We start from the raw sequence: 21,748 nt of genomic DNA on the forward strand, positions 1-21,748 counted from the left end.
TGTACAGCCCTGCTATATATATATATATATATATATATATATATATATATAAACAAAATATTGCAAATTACGCCTGATATAAAAGTCTCAGCTTTCAAACTGTTCATTTTATGACGAAGTTCAAACGATAAGTACTCTTTTGGAGCTCTAATGTGACGTGACAGACCATAGCCCATTCACCTTTTGTTAACCTCTACTATCCTGTAAATGACAAAAGATCAAATAAAAAAAGCACAACATGTGTCTGTTTCTCACACAAATCTATTGTATAACTTCAGCAGACTTGGAATAAAATGCAAGAATGTTTTGGAGCTTTTCCCACTGCCTGAAAGTCTCCATCTAGAATAATAGTCAAAATATAAAGATTACTCTTTATCATTATTCTGATGTTCTCTTGCAAAACATCACATCTTACATCATTAAGATGCCTCACAAAGTTTGTACTTTCCCACAAAATCTGGGACGTCTGCAGTCAGTCATTTAAAATCTATTTAAAATCTTGACAGTCTTCAGCTATTTAACACCAATTATGTTAACAATGAGAAATATGGAATGCATTATTGTGAAGGCTAATTAAAACAGTAGTTTCTACACGCAATACTCTCACTATTCTGTTTTGAAAGTAAGAAGTACATCCTTCTTGGAATTCAGAGTTGCCTGTATACACCCACCCCCACACACACACACACACACACACACACACACACACACACACACACAGGTACAGTATGGCATGAGAATTCCAGCGCAGGACTCTAGCAAACATGTCTCGTGTTCACTGGCGCATCACGAGTGTGTAACGAAGGCTGAAATGGCTGGGGACAGTATAAAGCTCACGTCAAGCTCTGTTTTGGATTCGGGCAGCCTGGCGTAATCTGCGCAGTCCACCAGGAAGACGATGCTGCTCATGGCTGGAAGAAGCTTCCTCCACTCCCCTCGAGCTGTTCAGAAACACAGGACACAGCTTGAGCACACGAGCGATCTGATGCAGACAGACAGCGAGGTGTGGATCCGTCTACTCACTCAGATCACAGGAGCTGAAGGTCACGCCAGCGATCCTCAGAACTTCTGAGGCTGTGAGGGGAAAGAGACAAAGCCGAACTAATGAGCGGTTATTTCTCTGACTGAAAACAGACACAGACAGAACGTCTTCGAAAGCTTCTTATACGCTTCTATATCTAAATACTAGACTTTACATGACTTTTCAGACCATATTTAACCTCAGATATATGGCTTTAAAATGTGTGTAACATTCTGTGTATGCTGGTACTGTAGCTCACACGAATCAGTGGACACCAAAGCCAGACAAGCTCAATATGCAGCATTTTATGAAAGGTGCAGTGCAGGGTCGGTGTGGTGAAATGTACACTTACTGGGGTCAAAGGTTGGCACATGCAGACCCAGTCTGTGCTCGTTCAGCATATGCAGAAGCGTCGTTTTGCCAGCATTGCCCAGGCCAAGAAATACTAATCTGCCGGACTTCTTGTACAGCCCTGAAACAAAGAGAGAGAGGCGAGATTTCAGAACAGGACACTTCAACTGGCCAATGTCCAATAAGAGCAGATTATTACTTGATTGGCCACTACATACTGTAGATGCAGCTCTAAGGAACCAAAGCGTGCATCATGTTTCATTCTCATATTTGAAAACCACTTTCATTTTTTTGTTTTTTATTGAAATTTATCTGTTGTTTAAATAAAAGTGTCCAGTAACATTGACATTAACTTTACAAGGCAGCAGTTGTAGAGACAAACTTTAGGAATACAACTTTTGGTGACTAAGACTCAGAGGCTTACAGGGGCACCATTGAGAGCGTGCTGACCAGCTGCATCACTGTCTGGTATGGGAACTGTAGTGCAGCAGACCGCAAGACCCTCCAGCGGACAGTGAACACAGCTGCAAAGATCATCGGTGCCCCTCTCCCCTCCATCCTGGACATTTTCCTTACACGATGCTCCAGCAGAGCCACCAGTATCGTGAAGGACCCCACCCATCCCTCCCACAGTCTCTTCCAGCTCCGCCAGACTGCTCAACAGCTTTCCCCAGGCCCCGCCCCCCTCTGAAACCCCATACAGACCCCTACCTCCTGAAACATGAAACACCTGTAGTAACAAATTGTGGATATATGTATGTATGAATATACTGTATGTATGTTTACATGCTCATGCACTACAAATCATTTTGCACTGTTCCCCAGCCAGCTGCTTGACTTACGATGTTTCTCTTTGCACATGTAAAGTATTTATGTGAAGCATTTGTATAGTTTGTATTTTTTAGTTTATGTTTAGGTAACCATTTATATATAGTATATTAATAGTCAAAATCTGTCAGTAGGTTAGTTGTGTATAGGTTTATACTGTTTTACTTCATTGTTGTATGTCTGTATTTATGTAGCACCGTGGTCCTGTGAGGCACAACATTTCGTTCCACTGTATGACCCCACACGTAGCGGACAGACAATAAAGCTCAGCTTGACTTGACTTGAATGGGATCAATGGGTTAAAGCTCCAAATTGCAGTTTCAGTGCAGCTTCAAAGGACTCTACACAATCCCAGCCGAGAAATAAGGGTCTTATCTAGCAAAACAATCGGTCATTTTATATTTGTATGTTTTTATATATATATTTTTTTAATATTTTTCTATACATTTAAAAAACATTATATATTTTTTAACTACACTAGCTTGACCTCACGCATTACATAGTCACGTTGGAAAGGTCATGCATGACGTAGGCAGAAGTAACGACCCAGTGTTTACAAATCGAACGTGCAAAGAAAGCACCCTTTACAAAAAAAGGTAAAACAACGATGTTGGAAGATTCTGAAGTTGGAGGAGAACATGAGATGGAGGTTTTCGCACTACCCTACCTTTCTGAACCAAAGCACACAGACGAAGAACTGACCTTTCACACATGATTACGTAATGTGTAATAGGGCTGGACGATATGGCCAAAATTTATATCACGATATATTTCTTAATTTCGGTCGATACGATATAATTCCGATATCGATATGAACACTATTTATCTGAAATAAAAATCTTTTGTAACATTATAAATGCCTTTATCATCACTTTTGATCAATTTTAAGCATCCTTGCTAAATAAAATTATTAATTTCTATAATTTCTTTCCCAAAAAATGTATAAAAATTATACTGAATGGAATAGTGTATAATGTTACAAAAGCTTTTTATTTCAGATAAATGCTGATCTTTGGATCTTTCTATTCATCAAAGAATCCTGAAAAAAAAATGTACTCAACTGTTTTAAATATTGATAATCAGCAAATCAGTACATATTGATATTGAATTATTGTCCAGCCCTAATGTGTAAAGTCATCATGCGCATCGCAGAGCTAGTGCAAGATGAGCATTTGTGGTTAAATAGTATATAATTTTGTTTTTTTTTTCCTCGGCTGGGATTGTGTAGAGCCTGAAACTGCCATTTGGACCTTCAACCCGTTGGGTCCCATTGAAGTCCATTATATGGAGAAAAAACCTGGAATGTTTAACTCAAAAACCTTAATTTGTTTTCGACTCAAGAAAGAAAAACATGAACATCTTGGATGACATGGGAGTGAATAAATTCTTCGGAAAATTTTTTTTTCTGGAAGTAAACTAATCCTTTAACAGCACGAAAAACAAAACAGCTATTCAAACTGAAATAAATCACATACAGGAAGTGAGCAGAAAATGTTCCCGGTCCATAACTTCGTCCAGCAGGAGTTTCAGCAAAAACTCTCGTTATAATCCTGTCTATGCTGTGAAATTAATCTCTTTCTTACATCGTATCTGCACTTTGTTGTTTATGATGAGAGGATTTGTGAGTTTCAGTTTCAGCCGTGACTCCTCTGACCATCTCTGATTGGCCCTTACACTCGTAAGCTCAACAGAAACCTGCGTGATTGGTTATAAACTCACCTAAAAACTGATGGAACACCAACAGAACTAAATGTAATGCCGCAGTTGGACGGATTTGGCACAAACATTATGTATTATTTGTTGTTTGTAAAGACTCACAAGCTGTAGTAGGACCACACTTACCCTCAGCAAGAGCTTCCTCATTCAGCTTGTCCTCGAGCTCCTCCTTCAGTACAGCCATCTTCTCATTTATCAGCCGCCACCACCTGCGTACAGAGTTATGACAAAAGACGAAGTTAAATAAAAAAAATGAGTATCCAGTCCAAAAACAGAATATGAAATCACACACAGTCACTCACTCTAACATGGTTTGTTCTCGTTTATTCAGCTGCTGCATAAATGTCCCTATGAAAGAAGAACTAGTGATCTTGTCCTGCGCATAAATAAATCGATCATGACATAAGGGCCTTTTGAGTTCCCTCACACTCCGGAGTTTTGGGGCATGGTGCTACCGTAAAAAAAAGAAAAGAAAATGGTTATTGAAAAATATTGTACATATACATGACACATTGGGTAATATTTTATCAAAATATCAGAAGCCTATAAGATGACCAATGTATACCAGATATGGAATATAACAATGATAACCTACTATATTTCACAGATAAGTGAGTAAATTGACATAATGTCTCATTAAATGCACATTAGAGAGTAAAGCGGTGATGCAGAATTTACTGATATTACCTAACATACCATCTGTAAACATTACAACCTCACAATTATTACAGGGAGAAATATTCTGACAGCGCGTAGTGTTGCCATGATGCCAAAATTATGACTGTGATATGATATTCTAACTAAAATAAGCAAGTAAACTTAGTAATAAAATGAAAACAAAAAATTATAAAGAATAGCACAAGTAAATACAATAGAATAAAGATACAAATGAAATAAACAGTGCTTTAAGTTTTTTAGGAAGGTCTAACAATAGTATTCAGGTACAGACACTGAATTAACTAATGAAATGTAAAATAACACTGGATAGCCTTCACTGTAGAAATAAGTACAGATGAGTCCAGATCAGTGAGAGACTGTCTTTAGTGAAGTTCACCATATTTATCCAGAAATGAAAATGAATGTGTCGAACAGTTTCTTGTATGATATGAGACCCAAGCATCTCTGTTCAGTGTTTCATGCTCCTTTAAGCAGTTCAGTGACACTGAGTCCGTGATCAATGCCTCAAACTAACCTGTTTAGCCCTTTCCAGCACCTCCTCCACCTTCTTCTTTACCTCCTCTTCACGCGTACGTTTCTTCCTTTCCGCTGCCTTCCCAAATGCACTCTGTTGAACATCAGTAAAGATAAAAGAGAACTGATATTGAACTGTAATTGAAAGCAAAATAATAGTTGAAATCATTTTGTAGAGCAGCGCCCATCATACATTAAACATAAAGGAGATTTTATTAAACAGTTGAATAAAGTTAATTTCAAAGCCTGGGATGCGAAGGTTTTTCTCACTACACTGATTGTCCTCTCTTTATATTATAATAAATGTCGTCTCCATATTATATCATATTCTAATATCTGGATTGTTTCTTGAACAAAGAACAAAAATCATACCATCCTCTAAATTTGTCTTTGAAATCACTTCATTTTTTATGTGATATTTAACTATTTCCTATTCGTTTTTTTCTCCAGAAACAGGGAGTGGCTTTAGGGTCCAAATTTTCTTTATACCTGGGTATAAAGTATTGTACTATTAATATTGTTGTGTATCCTCTTATATAGCATAAAATAATATATTAAAAATCCATGACAATTTCTGTTCATTTTGGGCCCTATTTTAACGATCTAAGCGCACGGCGCAGGTGAACTCAGGGCGTGTCCGAATCCACTTTTAAAAATGGTCAGCGTGCCCGGCGCATGGTTTAACAGGATTGTCCCTATTCTCTTAATGAGTAATGGGTGTGTTTTGGGCATAATGTGCAAAAAACCAATCAGGGTCTCATCTCCCATTCCCTTTAAGAGCCAGTTGCACTTGTGCCATGGCGGATTCGCTATTTACACGGCGGAATTTGCAAGCGCAAAGACTGAACGTGTCTCCAGAGATGAAATGGAGCTGCTCGTGCACGAGCAAATAGGTAGTCTTATGATACATGCAATGTCTATCCATTATGACATGTAGGCATTTTTATATTTATGTAGCCTACACAATAATAATCTTTTACATTGTAATCCTTTAAAGGGGTCATATGTGATTTCAATTGTTCCTTTCTCTTTGGAGTGATACAAGCTCTTGGTGCATAAAGAAGATCTGTAAAGTTGCAAAGACTAAAGTCTCAAATCCAAAGAGATATTCTTTATAAAAGTTAAGAGTCAGCCACACCTACCTAAATTCTCATTCTAACACGCCCCCACATGTCTACGTCACGATGTGGGAAGATTAGCATAACGCCGCCCAAATGTTCACGCAAATAATGTTCTTTTTAGCAACATCATATGACCCCTTTAATTTTTAATATTTAGCATGTTTGTGTGCTGCTGTGCGCCCCTGAGTGTGTAATAAGCAGAGTGTACGCGCGTTGTGGACCTGCCTATATGTGCATATTACTAACGCACTCTTTAAATAACAAAAAAATAAATACTGCGCCATTGACTTTAGACCAGGTTTTAGTTGGTTTATTTCAGTTGCCTCAAAATAGCAACGTGCCAACAATGCACATGAACACACCTCGTTTTCAGACCAGCACGCCCATGAGCGCACAAATGGGCGCATTGCACCGGGTGTATGATAGGGCCCTTTGTGTACAAATCTTCCAAACCCTCTGAAAATGGTGTGGAAGCGACTATTGCCAACCGTATCGGTCAGTTCGCTTTCATGTGCAGATCGTGACCTTTCTAATATGCAAAGCCCTAATTGCACCGTTTCTACTAAATTCACCTAAATAAATTCAGGTTTCATTGCAAAACAGAATAACAAGCAAGCACATTTTTATAAGTCAACTTTAGTCGTGTAAAACAGGTTATTACCCGGCATTCAGTGATGAAAACGGCCCTGGCTATAACGAGGAGTATGAAGTAGCATGTAATAATAAAGCCGATGACGAAGACGCTGCTGTAGCTCACACCCGCTTTGTCGAGGTCCTGATGCACCCTCGTCCAATCATACAACTATTGACACATAGAGTTCGAGGTCAAGCATTTGATTCCTGTCAAGCATCTATTTTACAAGCCTGTCCAAATGCTTGACAATCGTTTCGCTTATCAAAAGATCTATTGCTAAAGCTCAAAGATATCTGGAGAACATCTGTTGAGTCCTACTAATGACAGGATGGCCTGATGTTTAAGATGTTTACATGTACCTGATAAATGTCAGAAAACGTAAGAATAATTCCTCATCTTACTACGAGCAGTCTGAAGAGCGTGAACAGGGCTGTGCCGAGGTCTCCCCAGTGTTCTGGATCTCCTCTGTTTGGGTCTCCAAAAAACGAGTGACCAGCCATTGCGAAAACCAGTACGATCACAAAGATCAAGAAATAGATCAAGCTGGCTTTCTTCAATCCCCTCCAGATGCCTGCAGTGTACTCCTGAAAGACACCAACAACGCAAACACTGATTGCAAAAATAAAAAATAAAACAATCAGATAGAAAACTCCTGTACGCTTGTCATATGACGACCTGCTCGACATCCGTGTAATTCCTGAGCCTGAAGACCAGCAGGACGCAAATGCAGACCAGGTGCTTCAGAGGCATGCTCAGACTCATGCAGACGGAGGAGAGCAGGAGCACAAACGCAGACAGCACATTGAGGGGACTCCTCCAGTAGCCCCTCGGATCCACACATATCATCAGCAGATACTCAATCAGGTTCACGCAGTGGAAGAAAGCATTAGCAGTCTGCCAAAAACCACATACTTTGATAATTATATAGTGATTACTCTGCAACTCTTTGGAATACTTGACATCCCTTAAAGGGGTCCTATTATGCTCTTTTACAAAGTCTTGATTCTCAAACAGCAACATTACAGATTAACTAAAGTTGAATAAGTGAAAAAGCATAATAGCACCCCTTTAATTAATGTCATGTGAGGCATTCCTCCATTCGTGCACAAAATACAGGGCGGCATCAATCAAATGGATTCATTTAGGGATGAGCAAGTTTAATAGCCAACTAAATATTGTTTGGTAGATATGTGCAAAAAGGTGCTCAGTTTCAATCACGCTCTTTAAGTATTTTGAATTAGGCCGCGTGTCCACTAAAGCGCTTTTTCCCGAAGCTAGCGTATTTTTTCAATTGTTCTGAATGGGAGCACTTAATTTTTTTTAAAACGCCAGGAGCATGCCAAGCGCTGTTCCTTGCAAAACCATGGCTATTTTTTAAAGGGGAGAATATATAGCTAGATCTCAAACAGTGGATCATTTATCATTGTTATATATCGCCATATTGCCCAGTAAAACTGCTCAGTGCTAAAGAATTAAGCCATTATAGAGGTAACAGAACTTACAAGAAGCTGCTTTGAAACGATGTGTATTGTGGATGCTATGCAAATAAACACCTTGACTTGAATGAACCAAGCTGAAGATTCCTTATTATTAGAGATGCCGAACAAGGATGCTAGCGATCAAATGAATGAATGAAACTTAATCCGTACAAACAAGTGGCCGGGTATCAAAGAGCTGCCGCAAGATAACATTTCCATATATGATTTTCTTCTATTTGTAGTATTAGGGCTTACAGTTTAATGCAAATCACTGTATATAATAAAGCTACAGAGATCAATTATTAAGCCACATCTTATTTGAGTTGTTTACCATACCGAGTTTCTGTTTAACTTTCATCCGAGTTCCGTAGTGAATGTAGACATTTTATATTATATGATTCAACTTAAGATTGCGTTGGAATGATTAACGCTTACTGTATCAACATAGCGTTAATCAAAAGCAGAGGTATTTCATGCAGACATTCATAAGGGCTATGCTCTCAAGCGTTCACAGCTGGGCGTTTTCAGCTGGCTAAAAATGCTTTGGCGGACACGCGGCCTTATCGTTAGTTTTTTATTTACTTTAGTAAATGAAAGACCATTTTCCGTTAACGCAACCCCTGGTTATAATATGCTGACTTTTACATGGTATTCTGTTTAGTGTAGGTTATTAGGTTTGCTCTTTTAGGTCATGCGCTGCTTATTTTTCCTGTTGTTTTCAATAAATATGCCTCTATTGGCTAACATTGATTCAGTACATGTGTGTCATGTTTCATGACACTAGCCCCTTTCACACATACAGACTTTACTGGTAAATTACTGTTAAAGGGGTCATATGATGCGATTTCAATTGTTCCTTTCTCTTTTGAGTGTTACAAGCTCTTGGTGCATAAAGAAGAGATCATGTGTGTAATTTTACAAAGTTATGAGAATACTTTTAGTGCGCAAAGAAAACTAAAATTACTACTTTATTCAACCATTGTTCACATGAAGCGGAAGCAAGCGCATATGCATCGTGATACTCTCCACAATAGCGGCCGGCCACCGCTGCAGATGGGATGAGGAGGAGAAGAATTGTTGAATAAAGTCATTATTTTTGTTTTCTTTGTGCACATCCTTGCTACGTTTCTGGACCTTGATCGTGGTAGTAACCTTTCTGTCTATGGAGGGTCTGAGAGCTCTCATATTTCATCAAACCAATACCGCGCATCTCGATACTTACGTAAAGGGAAGGAGAAAGATCGTTCAGTCTCCAATCAACCACATAAATGATGAATATGATGTTGAGCGCGAGGGTTAGCCGGATGACGTTGGCAAACCATTGGCTATTGGTGATGGTAGAAATAATGTTTCTTATCCTACAAAAAAGAAATGTGTGATCAGTGGTGAAGTGCAGTGACAGCTAGGGATGTTCATTTTAACCGGTTAACCGACGGTAAGAATTTTGACCGATTAATACAATCAGTTAAACGGTTTTAAACGTCATTTAATCATTTATTTTTTCAGTAATTTATCAAAATATTTAAAACGGTTTGATGCATGGTTAAAATACGTTACGCGTATAAAAAAATGTGTTTTTTAGGGGGAACCCTAACCCTAAGTCGCATTTTATTATTTCATTCAGAAATAACCCTAACCGACGCGAAATGTTTACAAACATTATAATAAACACTGTAAACATAGCTAGTGTTAGTTCCCCTCACTCCACAACAAATCCTTTCAATTAACAGTATTTAGAAAATAATTAAAGAATTAAAAATATAAGAAGCTATAGCAATATAAATGACAAGCCAAAACGAATTAATTTAGGTTCAAACGAAACTGAAACCAACATTGCGTCTCTCATTCCACAGAAAATCAAATGTTTCCGTATTCGCGATGTATGAATGGCAAATTATTATTTATTATGTAGCCTACTTCACTCGCGTTCCAATGGGCCTATCCACCTAAAGCAAAATGTTTTACATCACGGCGGTACAGTGATAACAACGGCTTAACAGATTTTACTACATAGTTTTTTCCCATATGTTTGACTGACTGTATTGTATGATAATGAACAGGCTGCATTGTCACGGTAGCAAAGCTTAACTGTGCGGCGCAATTAGCTTTTTCCTACTAACAGAAACTACTCCTTTTAGTCATAAAGATAACCGGAATTGTAAAAGGTTTGCCTTTATTTGAGTACATTCACAATAAAAACAAATCTTTGTGCTTTTGTAAAATATATATATATATATACAGCCTAGCGTTATTATGTGTTTCTCGGCTGGCAGAAGCAGGTGCATTATGTGATGATATGAGCAGCGATTTTCCGATTAACCAACAAATGAAAAGCAGTCCTCTGGTTCGTGAACTAAACGTATAATATTCCGGTGAGTCTGCCGCACACAGACCGTCTCCTCCACAGAACTGCTGTTCCTCCGTTCTTTCAGACTTCAGCTATTACTTTGCCGATTTATTCAGCAATTCACAATCGCGTTGCGTTCATGTTAAACCGAGTTAAAACACAAGGGAATCATATAATAGTTTGATCAAACAAATCCTCCGTGTGTTCTTTATACACAGCTAACTGTAAAAGCACATAAACTATTCATTAATATTAAAATGACATACCGAGCAACTCCTCTGCGCTCCATCTTCATTCAGTCAGAGTAACGGACAAGCTGACGGTTTCTTTTCAAACGTGCATCTTTGGCGTCGTCATGGATACCGCGTGCATTTTAGCCAATCAAAAGCTGCATGGGTGCGTCATCCGCGCGCTTTGGACTGCACGTTGGCTGGATCAGCCATAAATAAGCATTTTTTTAAAGATATGTGAGCACAAACGGGACAGTTCATGTCCATAAATGTTACTGATTTGAAATATATTATTTAAATGAGAGTGTGGCAAGCGTTTGTGAGATTTCTGGATTTCCTTGTTCAAGTAAATAAGGCTGACTGGCTAAAACAGTTAGACTAGTCTTAAAAGTTAGTTATTTTTTTTCTTTAAGACTGGTTATAATATTTTTTTTTATTCAGTTACATAAAAATTAAGATTAGTCTAAGTTGAATCCAAAAAATAAGACTTATTACCCCTTGGTAAGCTGCTAGTTGGTCAGGGGTGTGTTTTCCCAAAAGCATGGTTAGCTAACTCTGCTCGGTTAGTTCTATTGAACTCTATTGGTACTTGCAACCATAGTTGTTTTTGGGAAACGCTCCCCAGACTAGTTCTTAAGTCTTAACATAGAGGCTAAGTTAGCTTCTTTGCATTATGATGTTCTGAAGAGAAGATAACAGATAGATAAAGGCATCTTGCTTTGTGAATGGGATTTTCCCACCATACAGACAAATGTTATAAAACAAAAATTATCATACATTCACGAAGTTATAAATTGTAAGAAATACAGAAGGTAAAGTTTGAGAGCAGAAACTAGGTTCTGAATATGAACAAATGTTGCAGTCCATTTGATTTGATGATTTTATAGCCTAGCATTTGCAGAAGGTATTTGGACTCTTCAATCACATGAATAAATGTAGGATGACCAAACGTCCTCTTTCTCCCAGAGCTGTCAAAACACATTGGGTGCCGTCAGAATGATAAAAACATCACAATAATCCACAAGTAATCCACAGCACTCCAGTCCATCAGTTAACATCTGGAGAAGACAAAAGATGAAACACATCCAGCATTAAGACGCTTTTAACTCAAATACCATAGAGTCCATAATCCATAATAACTCTTCCTCCAGTGAAAAAGTGTTCTGGTGTGAATCAGGAGAGAAATCTGCACAGATCAAGCAGCATTTAAACAGCTCTAAACTAATATGTGGCTGGATTTTGATGTGAGAGACAACAGCAGATGCACTTTTTCACTGGAGGAAGCTTTATTATGGATTATGGAATTAGAAGTCACCATAACTGTAAAAATAGCATAATAAACAGCACTAGCACTAAAAGTAAATGTTTAATGGAGGCTTCCAAAAGTTTGTTTTAGGAGGTTGTAGAGAGATGCAGTCACTCTTAATAAAGCTATTATTGTCTTCATAAAGTCGAACACCGTAGTTTCAAATTTTAGAGCACGTTTACTGAAAAACGATGGGATGGACCGACTCACCATATCACCATGATGGATGGGGACGATTAAAACATGAAAGTCTCAATGCTCAAATCGGATTCAGAGAAGGGCTGGATAGTTGGATATATCAGTGATGATTGATAAGCTCCTGATCGCTGCACCTTTATTATTGATGAAATATGGAAATAGCAAACCGTTTGGACAGTAGTACAGATAGATAGATGTTGTGTGGGCTTAACAAACCACTAAAGAAATCATAAAGCCTGCTTTTATCTGTGGCACAAAGAAGATTAGATCACTATGTATTCATGTTATATTTCTCTGATTTGAGCGGGGAGGCTTCACATACTCTGAAGACCACCAATAGATTTACAAAGAATTATTTTTTATTTTTACATGTTTTGCACACACTCATCACTATTTTTGTGTATATGCAGAGATGTACATGCGCATAAAAGACTTCATTATCAGGAAAAGATGCAAGTGAACTGTTTCAATAACCAAAACACAAACAACAGCTGGACAAAACTGTGGGGAAATCTCTTTTTTTCTCTCTCCAAATTTTAACGCGATACAGAATGTTTAAGGCTCACATGTTCAGACTGACTAATAGCTGTTGACTGAGAGACTCTGAAGACGTCGTAACGACAGACAGTGGGCTTTGGTCTTCAGTCTGGTGTTTGCTGTTTTACGGACCGCTAAATTAGGAGCACTGGAATTAGAGGAATGTACACTTGTAAAGAGCTTAGTGGCATCCAAATGGAAGATAACTTCTAATAATAATTAATAAATAAATGAATAATGGAAAAACCCTGATCATTAAATTAGCTAATAAGTCAATAACATTCTAGCAAACAGACAAGAACCTAATATAGGCCGAACAGAAGGACTGAAAAGGCCTGCAAAAGGGGGATGTGAAATGCATCATGTTTTAATGCCAGAAAACGAAAGCGAGAATAAACGAACATCTCTGCAGATTCGTCCCCATTCATATCCCCTCGTAAAATACAAAGATAAAGTTCTGATATCATTCAAGAGCAGATTCAAATCTTATTGTTTTCTCTACACTTCAAACCATTGCTTAAATAGTTTCATATCTAGTTTTCTTCAACATTTACACTACTATTGAAATACTTTGGGATGGAAAGGAACTGAAAAGCCAGATGATCCGTCGAGTCGGCCCAAGACTGTACGACGTGCTTGCTTTGATCGCGCGAGCCACATTTGTAGAGCTTTACTACATAGACAAGCATCCTATGGTGATTATTGTGCAGGAGGTTTGTATGCAAAATGTCTCAAGGGCCTGGGAATGTCAATGCTGGAAGACCGCACACAGCATGCATGGCTTTTAGCTGGAAATCCAATTCCCTTCGGACCCTTAAAAGGAAAGGTGAATGGACACGGGTGACCTTTGCCCTCCTCGGCCCACCGGAGAACGAATGAAGCATGCATGCTAGCTGGAACCGCGTCCGCTTTTGGAGGACGACTCGATTTGGTTGTAGCTCTGCCACATTTCTAAAGGCACACCAACTGTTGACATTCACAGCCAAAGGGGGAATTACTTGTTTAATATTCTTTCATTGAGTAAAGCTCATGCTCGGCCTCGGCGCCCGTGGCTCGTTCAGAGCGTTTAGTGCCAGCTAGTTTTCAACAAAGAAGAACAAATAGTGAAGGAATGATGGGCTGTCCTCATCTGCTGGAGACGAGCGATCACATGGAGATGTTGCTGTACAGCTGCTCGATTGCCCTGCTGAAATACTCCTTCAGCTCCGGTCTCTTGGATTTTAAAGTGGGGGTCAGCAAACCGTTTTGTATGGAGAACATTTCTTTATGGACGTGGATGTCTTTAACCTGTCAGGAGTCAAAGAAAGCGTCGTGAATTATCAAGCAGCACTCCACATGCTCACTCTTAAAAACAAAGCTGCTTTTTTAGCATTCACGCTTCCATGCATGGAAACTTTCCACTGCACAAAAGATCATTCTTTAGAGTAATCAAATCTTCCTCACACTAGGGAAATGTTCACTAAAAATGTTTTCTCTGTGGCATTGCTGTGAAAAACGTAAAAACGCAATGTAATAACTACATTGGCTTAAGCATACTTTAATATATTATGAGATGTGATACAAAGTGTGCTTTGTCTCCAAAAAATGATCATGATTTTTGTGTTGCTTTAATTGATGTCATCATGCAGAAAAGCCACATCATGGATATTTTACATTAAAACTCCTTGACGAAAAACATGTAAAGCCTGTTGAAATACTATGACATTCAAGAAAAAAAAACAGTTTCTACATTTCATTTATTTTTGCTGTGTGCTTAACCATATTTTGGTGACAATTGTGTACCCGTAAGTGACAAAATCTCCAAAAACTCCCTTTTGGGGGACATCCTCGTTTGTAAAAATCGTATAAAGTAAATCAAGTTTTCTTTTAGGATAAGTGTGTGGTTTAGGGTTGAATGATAATATTTATAACTAGCTGTATATAAACACAATCGAAGTCCAGGAATTTGATGCAATGTCCCAGTTTAGAAGAGAATGTGTGTTTCTATGACTTCTGAATGATTTCATTACACCGCTGCAGTGCTGATCATGGTTTTGAGATTCAGTAAATTTGCCCTTTCCACTGAACACAAGAATGCACAGTAATCTTAGATAACTCAGAGGATTTCATTTAACTCAAATGAGATGCGTTTGAAGAAGCACATGAGCCAGAGATGAAAGATGACGACTAGAAGATGTTTCAATAAAGAAAGAAGACCTTCATTAATCAGCAATGGCACAACTCACCTTTAAATTCAAAACGAAGTGTTTCCTTAACCAATCTGTGCTATTACTAGTCCTAAAACATGCTTAGCAATAGTGAGTCATTTTCACGCCAGAGTGTTTAGTAAGCAGTAACTGTGTTTATTACTGCAGCTGTTGATGGCTGATGTTGTGAGCGCACCTGTTCGAATGAATGGAGGCCACTGGCTTTTCCCAAGCGCACCATGTCATCCAGAATGGCTTTCTTCAGTTCCTTCAGACACGAAACAGAGACCAAGGTCAAAAACCGCTAACGTGGTGAAAGCTGCACATCACACGACGAGAAATACACTTTTTTTTCTTGCTATATATGTGCTATATACTTCTCTACTTGCTTTTGTTGAAAGTCAATCTTAGAGTAACTCGACTCTCTATTGTGCAAGTATGTAACATGGTTAAATTTGTGCTTCATGTGTTTGTTGAATGTGCACTACGTGATAAATGTACGTGTGTAATGACAATAAAAGGCATTCATCAAGCCTTACTTTATTTTCACACAGCTCGTCATAGCATCCCTCGAAGCCTTTCTTCTGAGCCCACGAGGGTAAGACCTCCGGATCCGGGACGATGATTCCCACCAGACAGGACTGCACACACAATCATCAGCGTTATGAACGGTCAGCGCTGTGAACTCGTGCTTCGCTGCAGGAACGTGAGCCACTGACCTGCAGGCTGTCTCCGTGCACATAGAGCTGAGACACGGGCTCGCTGCGGATGTAGATGCTCTCGATCTTCTCCGGGGAAATATATTCTCCTTGAGCTAACTTGAAGATGTGTTTCTTCCTGTCGATGATCTTCAGCGTGCCGTTCTGATGGAAACAAACGAAAGAAGCCGTCATTCAGCTGTCTGAGCGACCGGGATGGTCCAAACTGTTCTTTACACTGGTTTTTGGGAGGGTTTACTCTGTATACTCAGTATACTGGTGCTCTGGTTAAAGATTCAAGAAGCACAAGGTCTCAGTCGAGCAATATCAGTCAGATTTCTATAAGGATAGATCATAACATCAGACACAGCGGCGCGAGGGTCGTCATATAAAGGCAGACGTACCGACAGCCACTTGCCAATGTCTCCCGTGTGAAGCCATCCGTCTGCATCCAGCGTCTCAGCCGTCCTCACGGGATCCTTCAGATAGCCCTTGAAGACGTTTGGGCCTTTCACACAGATCTGAATCAAGAAAGAAACAATACAGGAGATGACTGATTTTGAGCGTTGTTTTGCAGATCTCTTATAGAGACCCTCGTATGGAGTTTTCCGTTCTTCCTCACAGTCTCGCTTAGAGACAGAAGCATAGTGCTGTGAAAGGATTTGTTCAGCCATTTACGGTTCAGAATGTCACGATATTTGAAAATCAATATTTCATAGTTTACAACTTACAACACTCAAGGTTTATGAAATTACTTTTTACATCATGCATTAGACATTTTAGAGAAATTGTGTTTACATTTCTGCAAATATAAGTAGATTTCTACTTTCCGTTTTCTTGATTGTAAAGTATTTTCAGAGGATTTGTGCGCAGGCCGTGTTAACAAACCTCTCCCTCTCCTTTAGCAGCAAAGTAGTTCTTCTCAGCCACATCCAGCAGTTTAATGAGATTACAGGGCAGCGGAGCGCCTACATGACCTGCAGAAACAAACAGGAGGAGAATAACTGCATCACAGTGATATGCTTTAGCACGCCGTCCAGTCTTCAGTCTACAGCATGGATGAACACAGAGAGAAACCTGCACAAACATTTCAGTACAGAGCTGGAAAATGATTGTGTTACCATATTACTCCTGAAAACTCTTTACATTCTGTCCTGTTTTCAAATAAATACACATATAACACAATCCCCCAGGCAAAGAGTAATATCATGTATTATCTGGTGTATTTCAACCGCTTCAACAAACATAAATCCAGACCTGCAGCTGCCGGTGAGTGTTACGGATGACTCTATAAACGACTGTTTAAAGGAGATAATGACTGAAAAACACAATGACCGACTGTAAAGACATCACTACTGAGAGCAAAGCTCAAATGACGTGTCATGTAAAAACCAGCCACAAGAGGGAGAGCTGTGCGTACAGATGGCACAATCAAGACATTTTCTCACAATTGCTTCATACTGCTGCACAATATTCAACTCACTGAATGCACATGGTGTCAGTCTTTGCAGGATATAATCTTGATCGGTCAGTCTACTCACACTATACCGATCATACACATGTGAATGCTGGAGACGGGAAAAACAAGCTCGCTGCGCTCCAAAGTTCAGGTTTGCTGAACTCTGACCTGTGAATTGATATCGTGGAGACGTGTGACCTCTGAGCCGCATTAAAACAAACCTTCAGTCTGCAGGATTGCAGCGATGCAGTGCACATTTTTCTGCCTTAAGGTTTTTGTTAGGTAACTGTTTAATAAAAGCAATAATAAGCATATTGAGTGTGTTACAAAAGACGGATCAGCTGTTATCAGTATCATGACGTGTTAGAATAATAATCACACCACACTGAAATAAATCATACTCTAATTTGTTACATTGGTTCCCGGTTTCGTTCAAACATTTAAATTGGATTTAATATTAATTATTATGATTAAATCAGGTAAAAATAGCTCTTTAAGGTAACAGTTGGAGGTTAGCAGTATTTACGGTGTAGTTTGTGTGGTCAGTAAAGATAACCACTAAAAAAGTATTAATAATAGTATAATTAATAATAATACAGTTGTTTTCAACTGCTTACACACAGAATCTTTACTTGTCACACAGTTTCTGAAAGCTGACACTCAAACAGCAGAAGCACACACCAAATCTACAAAACCTTACACTAATCTCAGACTTTGACTCAGTTTTCAATTTCATAAAACACTTTTTGTAAAACACAACACACAGTTCTCTGTGTAACACACACAAATCTAACAGGAAGTATCTTGATTTCCTTTTTCAGACTCAACCAATCAGAAAGCCTCACTAATTCATCACTAACTCCTCACATGTGCTTCACTGAACAGGCTTTAGATCAGGCCTACAAACACACATCTACACATGCTTCATGTATTTATTTTCTTTCGTACTGTGTGATACTGTATTCACAAACAAATGCTCACAGTAAAATGCTCACAGTTTTGCTTGATATGTTTGTGATATTTTGAATGCAGTGCTTCATTTTGCAAGAGATGCGAGGCATTTTGAATTTTGTGTGTGCCATACTTGTATTTATGTGTAAAGTTTAAAACAAAAAGGCAAAGTTTTGAAAATGTGTGTAAGCAGTTGAAAAAAAACTGTAATAACATAATCAATGATATTTCTTTTAGTTTTTTGTTTCTTTGAGTGTTATTTTCTTTTAGACTGAACAAAACAGAACCAGAATTCGATTAGACCCATATAAATCAGTACAGTAGTTCAGATGTGTGAGTGCTGATTATGCTGATGAGAGTCTCACCGGCCGTCCAGTCTCCAGGAGTGGTGTAGGTGCATCCGGCGGTGCACTCCGTCTGACCGTACGCCTCGTACACCTGACAGCCCAGCGCCGCTCGCAGGAAGTCCAGCACAGTCGGAGACGCAGGAGCCGCTCCGGTGATGATCATCCGTAACCTGCCGCCCAGACTGGCCTGTGAGGAGATCAGATGAGCGGTCAGACAACAGACGAGCGGTCAGAGATCAGACGAGAGATCAGACGAGCGGTCAGACAACAGCCGAGCAGTCAGAGATCAGATGAGCGGTCAGACAACAGACGAGCGGTCAGAGAACAGACGAGAGATCAGACGAGCGGTCAGACAACAGCCGAGCAGTCAGAGATCAGATGAGCGGTCAGACAACAGACGAGCGGTCAGAGAACAGACGAGAGATCAGACGAGCGGTCAGACAACAGCCGAGCAGTCAGAGATCAGATGAGCGGTCAGACAACAGACGAGCGGTCAGAGAACAGACGAGAGATCAGACGAGCGGTCAGACAACAGCCGAGCAGTCAGAGATCAGATGAGCGGTCAGACAACAGACGAGCGGTCAGAGAACAGACGAGAGATCAGACGAGCGGTCAGACAACAGCCGAGCAGTCAGAGATCAGATGAGCGGTCAGACAACAGACTAGCACTCAGAGATCAGACGAGAGATCAGACGAGCGGTCAGAGATCAGATGAGCGATCAGACAACAGACGAGCGGTCAGAGATCAGACGAGAGATCAGACGAGCGGTCAGACAACAGCCGAGCAGTCAGAGATCAGATGAGTGGTCAGACAACAGACTAGCACTCAGAGATCAGACGAGAGATCAGACGAGCGGTCAGACAACAGACTAGCGCTCAGAGATCAGACGAGAGATCAGACGAGCGGTCAGACAACAGACCAGATGAGCGGTCAGACAACAGACTAGCGCTCAGAGATCAGATGAGCGGTCAGACAACAGACTATCGCTCAGAGATCAGATGAGAGATCAGACAACAGACGAGCAGTCAGAGATCAGATGAGCGGTCAGACATCAGACGAGCGGTCAGACATCAGACAAGCGGTCAGAGATCAGACGAGCGATCAGAGATCAGACGAGCGATCAGACATCAGACGAGCGGTCAGAGATAAGACGAGAGATCAGACAACAGACGAGCAGTCAGAGATCAGATGAGCGGTCAGACAACAGACTAGCGCTCAGAGATCAGATGAGCGGTCAGACAACAGACTATCGCTCAGAGATCAGACGAGAGATCAGACAACAGACGAGCAGTCAGAGATCAGACGAGCGGTCAGACATCAGACGAGCAGTCAGACATCAGACAAGCGGTCAGAGATCAGATGAGCGGTCAGACATCAGACAAGCGGTCAGAGATCAGACGAGCGATCAGACACCAGATGAGCGGTCAGAGATCAGACGAGCGATCAGACAACAGACGAGCAATCAGACATCAGACGAGCAGAGACCAGCGCTGTTCATCACGCACCTGGATCTTGTGGAAGAAGATCTTGTCCCAGACGCTGTCGCAGCGGATCACGCCGCGCTTCACCTCCAGCCCTTTCCTCTTCGCAGCGAAGTTCAGCAGCCAGCGCTTCAGAGAGGTGTTGGCCTGACTGAAGATCTGAGCGACGACACGCATGTGCTCAGTGTTTTATGGGTTCATTCCATCGGTGTAATAATTTTCCTACTGTCCAGACTGTATCTTCTATCCCCTAACCCTAAACCTACCCCTCACACAAAACTACAGGCATTATTTCTACATTCTCAAAAACACACTGTTTAGTTTGCTTTCAAGCCATTTGGTTCACAGGATCACAGGAAGTGTAAACCTCATAAACCACGTTCATGTTGCAATACTCATGTTATTATACACATCTGTGTCCTCATAAACCATATAAATGCCTGAAAGGCCTGTAGACAGACACACACACAATGTCAAGAAACTCAAAATATGAACATATTTATAATTCGATATACACCATTTTTATAAACAGCAAATATTGTCTGAATCGAGCAATAAACCATGAGTTGCTGATCAAAAACACCTGAAAACACACGTTGAAGGTCAGAGCGCTGCACATCTGCTGTGCAACCTAAAACATCTAAATTAACAAGTTAATTTAAGTCAAAAATATGATTTAAAAATATGATTTAACACCTGAATACTTCAGTTTATTCCAACAAAACTTATTTTAGCCCTTGTTACACTGCTGGTGTCTGTGTGCATTATTACTCTTCAGGAATATGTTTGTGGATCAGTCAGTTTGTGCAGAACTTTCATATGTAGACAGACAGAAAGTGGTCAGCATCTCACCTTGTCATACATGCGGTTCAGGAGCCGCGGCACCACTGGAAATATAGTGGGCCGGAGAGCCTTCATGTCGTCCGAAAGCAGACGGATATCACCTTGGAAAAAGCCAATCCTCCCGCCGTGGCAGATGACCACCGCCTAGAGATCAGGAACAGCAGACTGAGCGATCAGAAATACTGCAAAATATTTGACTGCACTGACAAACTCCAACTAAACTGATCTGACATAATGACTCTATTGCCTTATGTAGAGCCGAAAATAAAACAAAAAGTCTTATAATGGATGAATTGTGCAAGATTAACATAAATATTAATATTAATTTAATATTAAAATATTAATATTTTCCTGTTTATTACTGTGAACCCAGCTGACAAAAATGCGTTCTAGGAACACATATATATATACGTATATATATATATATATATATATATATGAAACAGTCTGTGCTGTATAAAGCACTACAAGGATCCAGTATCTGACTGTCCGTAATACACGTGTTTCATAACAGTGTAACAGAATCACAGTGTGATGATGGAGATGTTCTCTCAGATCAGTCCAGCTGTTTAAAGTGCATTAAGGAAACAAACTGGCGGCACCTTTAAGAGACATAGATCAGTGGGTCATATAAGGACTGCAGCGTCTGAGAAAGAGGAAGCGTGAGTTTCTGTGTTTGTGTAGGTGTGGTTTCATGCCCTCGTTAGTGTGAACTGCTGACACAGAGCCAAACTGTAACCTGAGCAGAGCTGGAGTTTGTGCTGGAGGGTGTGTGTGTGTGAGAGAGAGAGAGTGTGTGTGTGTGTGTGTGTGTGTGTGTGCGC

The 21,748-nt window shown here is 40.0% G+C and overlaps 2 protein-coding genes across 4 annotated transcripts in view; both read right to left on the reverse strand.

Moving 5' to 3' along the window:
• The window catches only part of LOC107668440 (cation channel sperm-associated protein 3-like), a 20,484-nt gene extending 9,464 nt beyond the window's left edge, over nucleotides 1–11,020 (reverse strand). Inside the window, exons 1-11 of the mRNA XM_016460306.1 lie at nucleotides 10,954–11,020; nucleotides 9,563–9,698; nucleotides 7,538–7,756; nucleotides 7,264–7,446; nucleotides 6,890–7,030; nucleotides 5,109–5,201; nucleotides 4,219–4,367; nucleotides 4,043–4,125; nucleotides 1,374–1,493; nucleotides 1,024–1,074; nucleotides 838–941 (exon numbers count right to left, since the gene is read on the reverse strand). Of these exons, the coding sequence (XP_016315792.1) occupies nucleotides 838–941; nucleotides 1,024–1,074; nucleotides 1,374–1,493; nucleotides 4,043–4,125; nucleotides 4,219–4,367; nucleotides 5,109–5,201; nucleotides 6,890–7,030; nucleotides 7,264–7,446; nucleotides 7,538–7,756; nucleotides 9,563–9,698; nucleotides 10,954–10,982 (1,308 nt within the window). The 5' untranslated portion in view covers nucleotides 10,983–11,020. The remainder of the gene's footprint in view (nucleotides 1–837; nucleotides 942–1,023; nucleotides 1,075–1,373; nucleotides 1,494–4,042; nucleotides 4,126–4,218; nucleotides 4,368–5,108; nucleotides 5,202–6,889; nucleotides 7,031–7,263; nucleotides 7,447–7,537; nucleotides 7,757–9,562; nucleotides 9,699–10,953) is intronic.
• Nucleotides 11,021–12,758: 1,738 nt separating this feature from the next.
• The window catches only part of acsl6 (acyl-CoA synthetase long chain family member 6), a 25,364-nt gene continuing 16,374 nt past the window's right edge, over nucleotides 12,759–21,748 (reverse strand). For all 3 annotated transcript variants that reach the window (XM_016460331.1, XM_016460333.1, XM_016460332.1), the window contains exons 12-20: nucleotides 20,934–21,068; nucleotides 20,106–20,240; nucleotides 18,618–18,786; nucleotides 16,731–16,819; nucleotides 16,247–16,363; nucleotides 15,864–16,007; nucleotides 15,684–15,785; nucleotides 15,341–15,412; nucleotides 12,759–14,245 (exon numbers count right to left, since the gene is read on the reverse strand). In XM_016460331.1, coding sequence (XP_016315817.1) covers nucleotides 14,105–14,245; nucleotides 15,341–15,412; nucleotides 15,684–15,785; nucleotides 15,864–16,007; nucleotides 16,247–16,363; nucleotides 16,731–16,819; nucleotides 18,618–18,786; nucleotides 20,106–20,240; nucleotides 20,934–21,068 — 1,104 coding nt within the window. In that variant the 3' untranslated portion in view covers nucleotides 12,759–14,104. The remainder of the gene's footprint in view (nucleotides 14,246–15,340; nucleotides 15,413–15,683; nucleotides 15,786–15,863; nucleotides 16,008–16,246; nucleotides 16,364–16,730; nucleotides 16,820–18,617; nucleotides 18,787–20,105; nucleotides 20,241–20,933; nucleotides 21,069–21,748) is intronic.

This window comes from Sinocyclocheilus anshuiensis, unplaced genomic scaffold, assembly GCF_001515605.1.
Source record: "Sinocyclocheilus anshuiensis isolate Anshui unplaced genomic scaffold, SAMN03320099.WGS_v1.1 scaffold2749, whole genome shotgun sequence".
NCBI lineage: Eukaryota > Metazoa > Chordata > Actinopteri > Cypriniformes > Cyprinidae > Sinocyclocheilus > Sinocyclocheilus anshuiensis.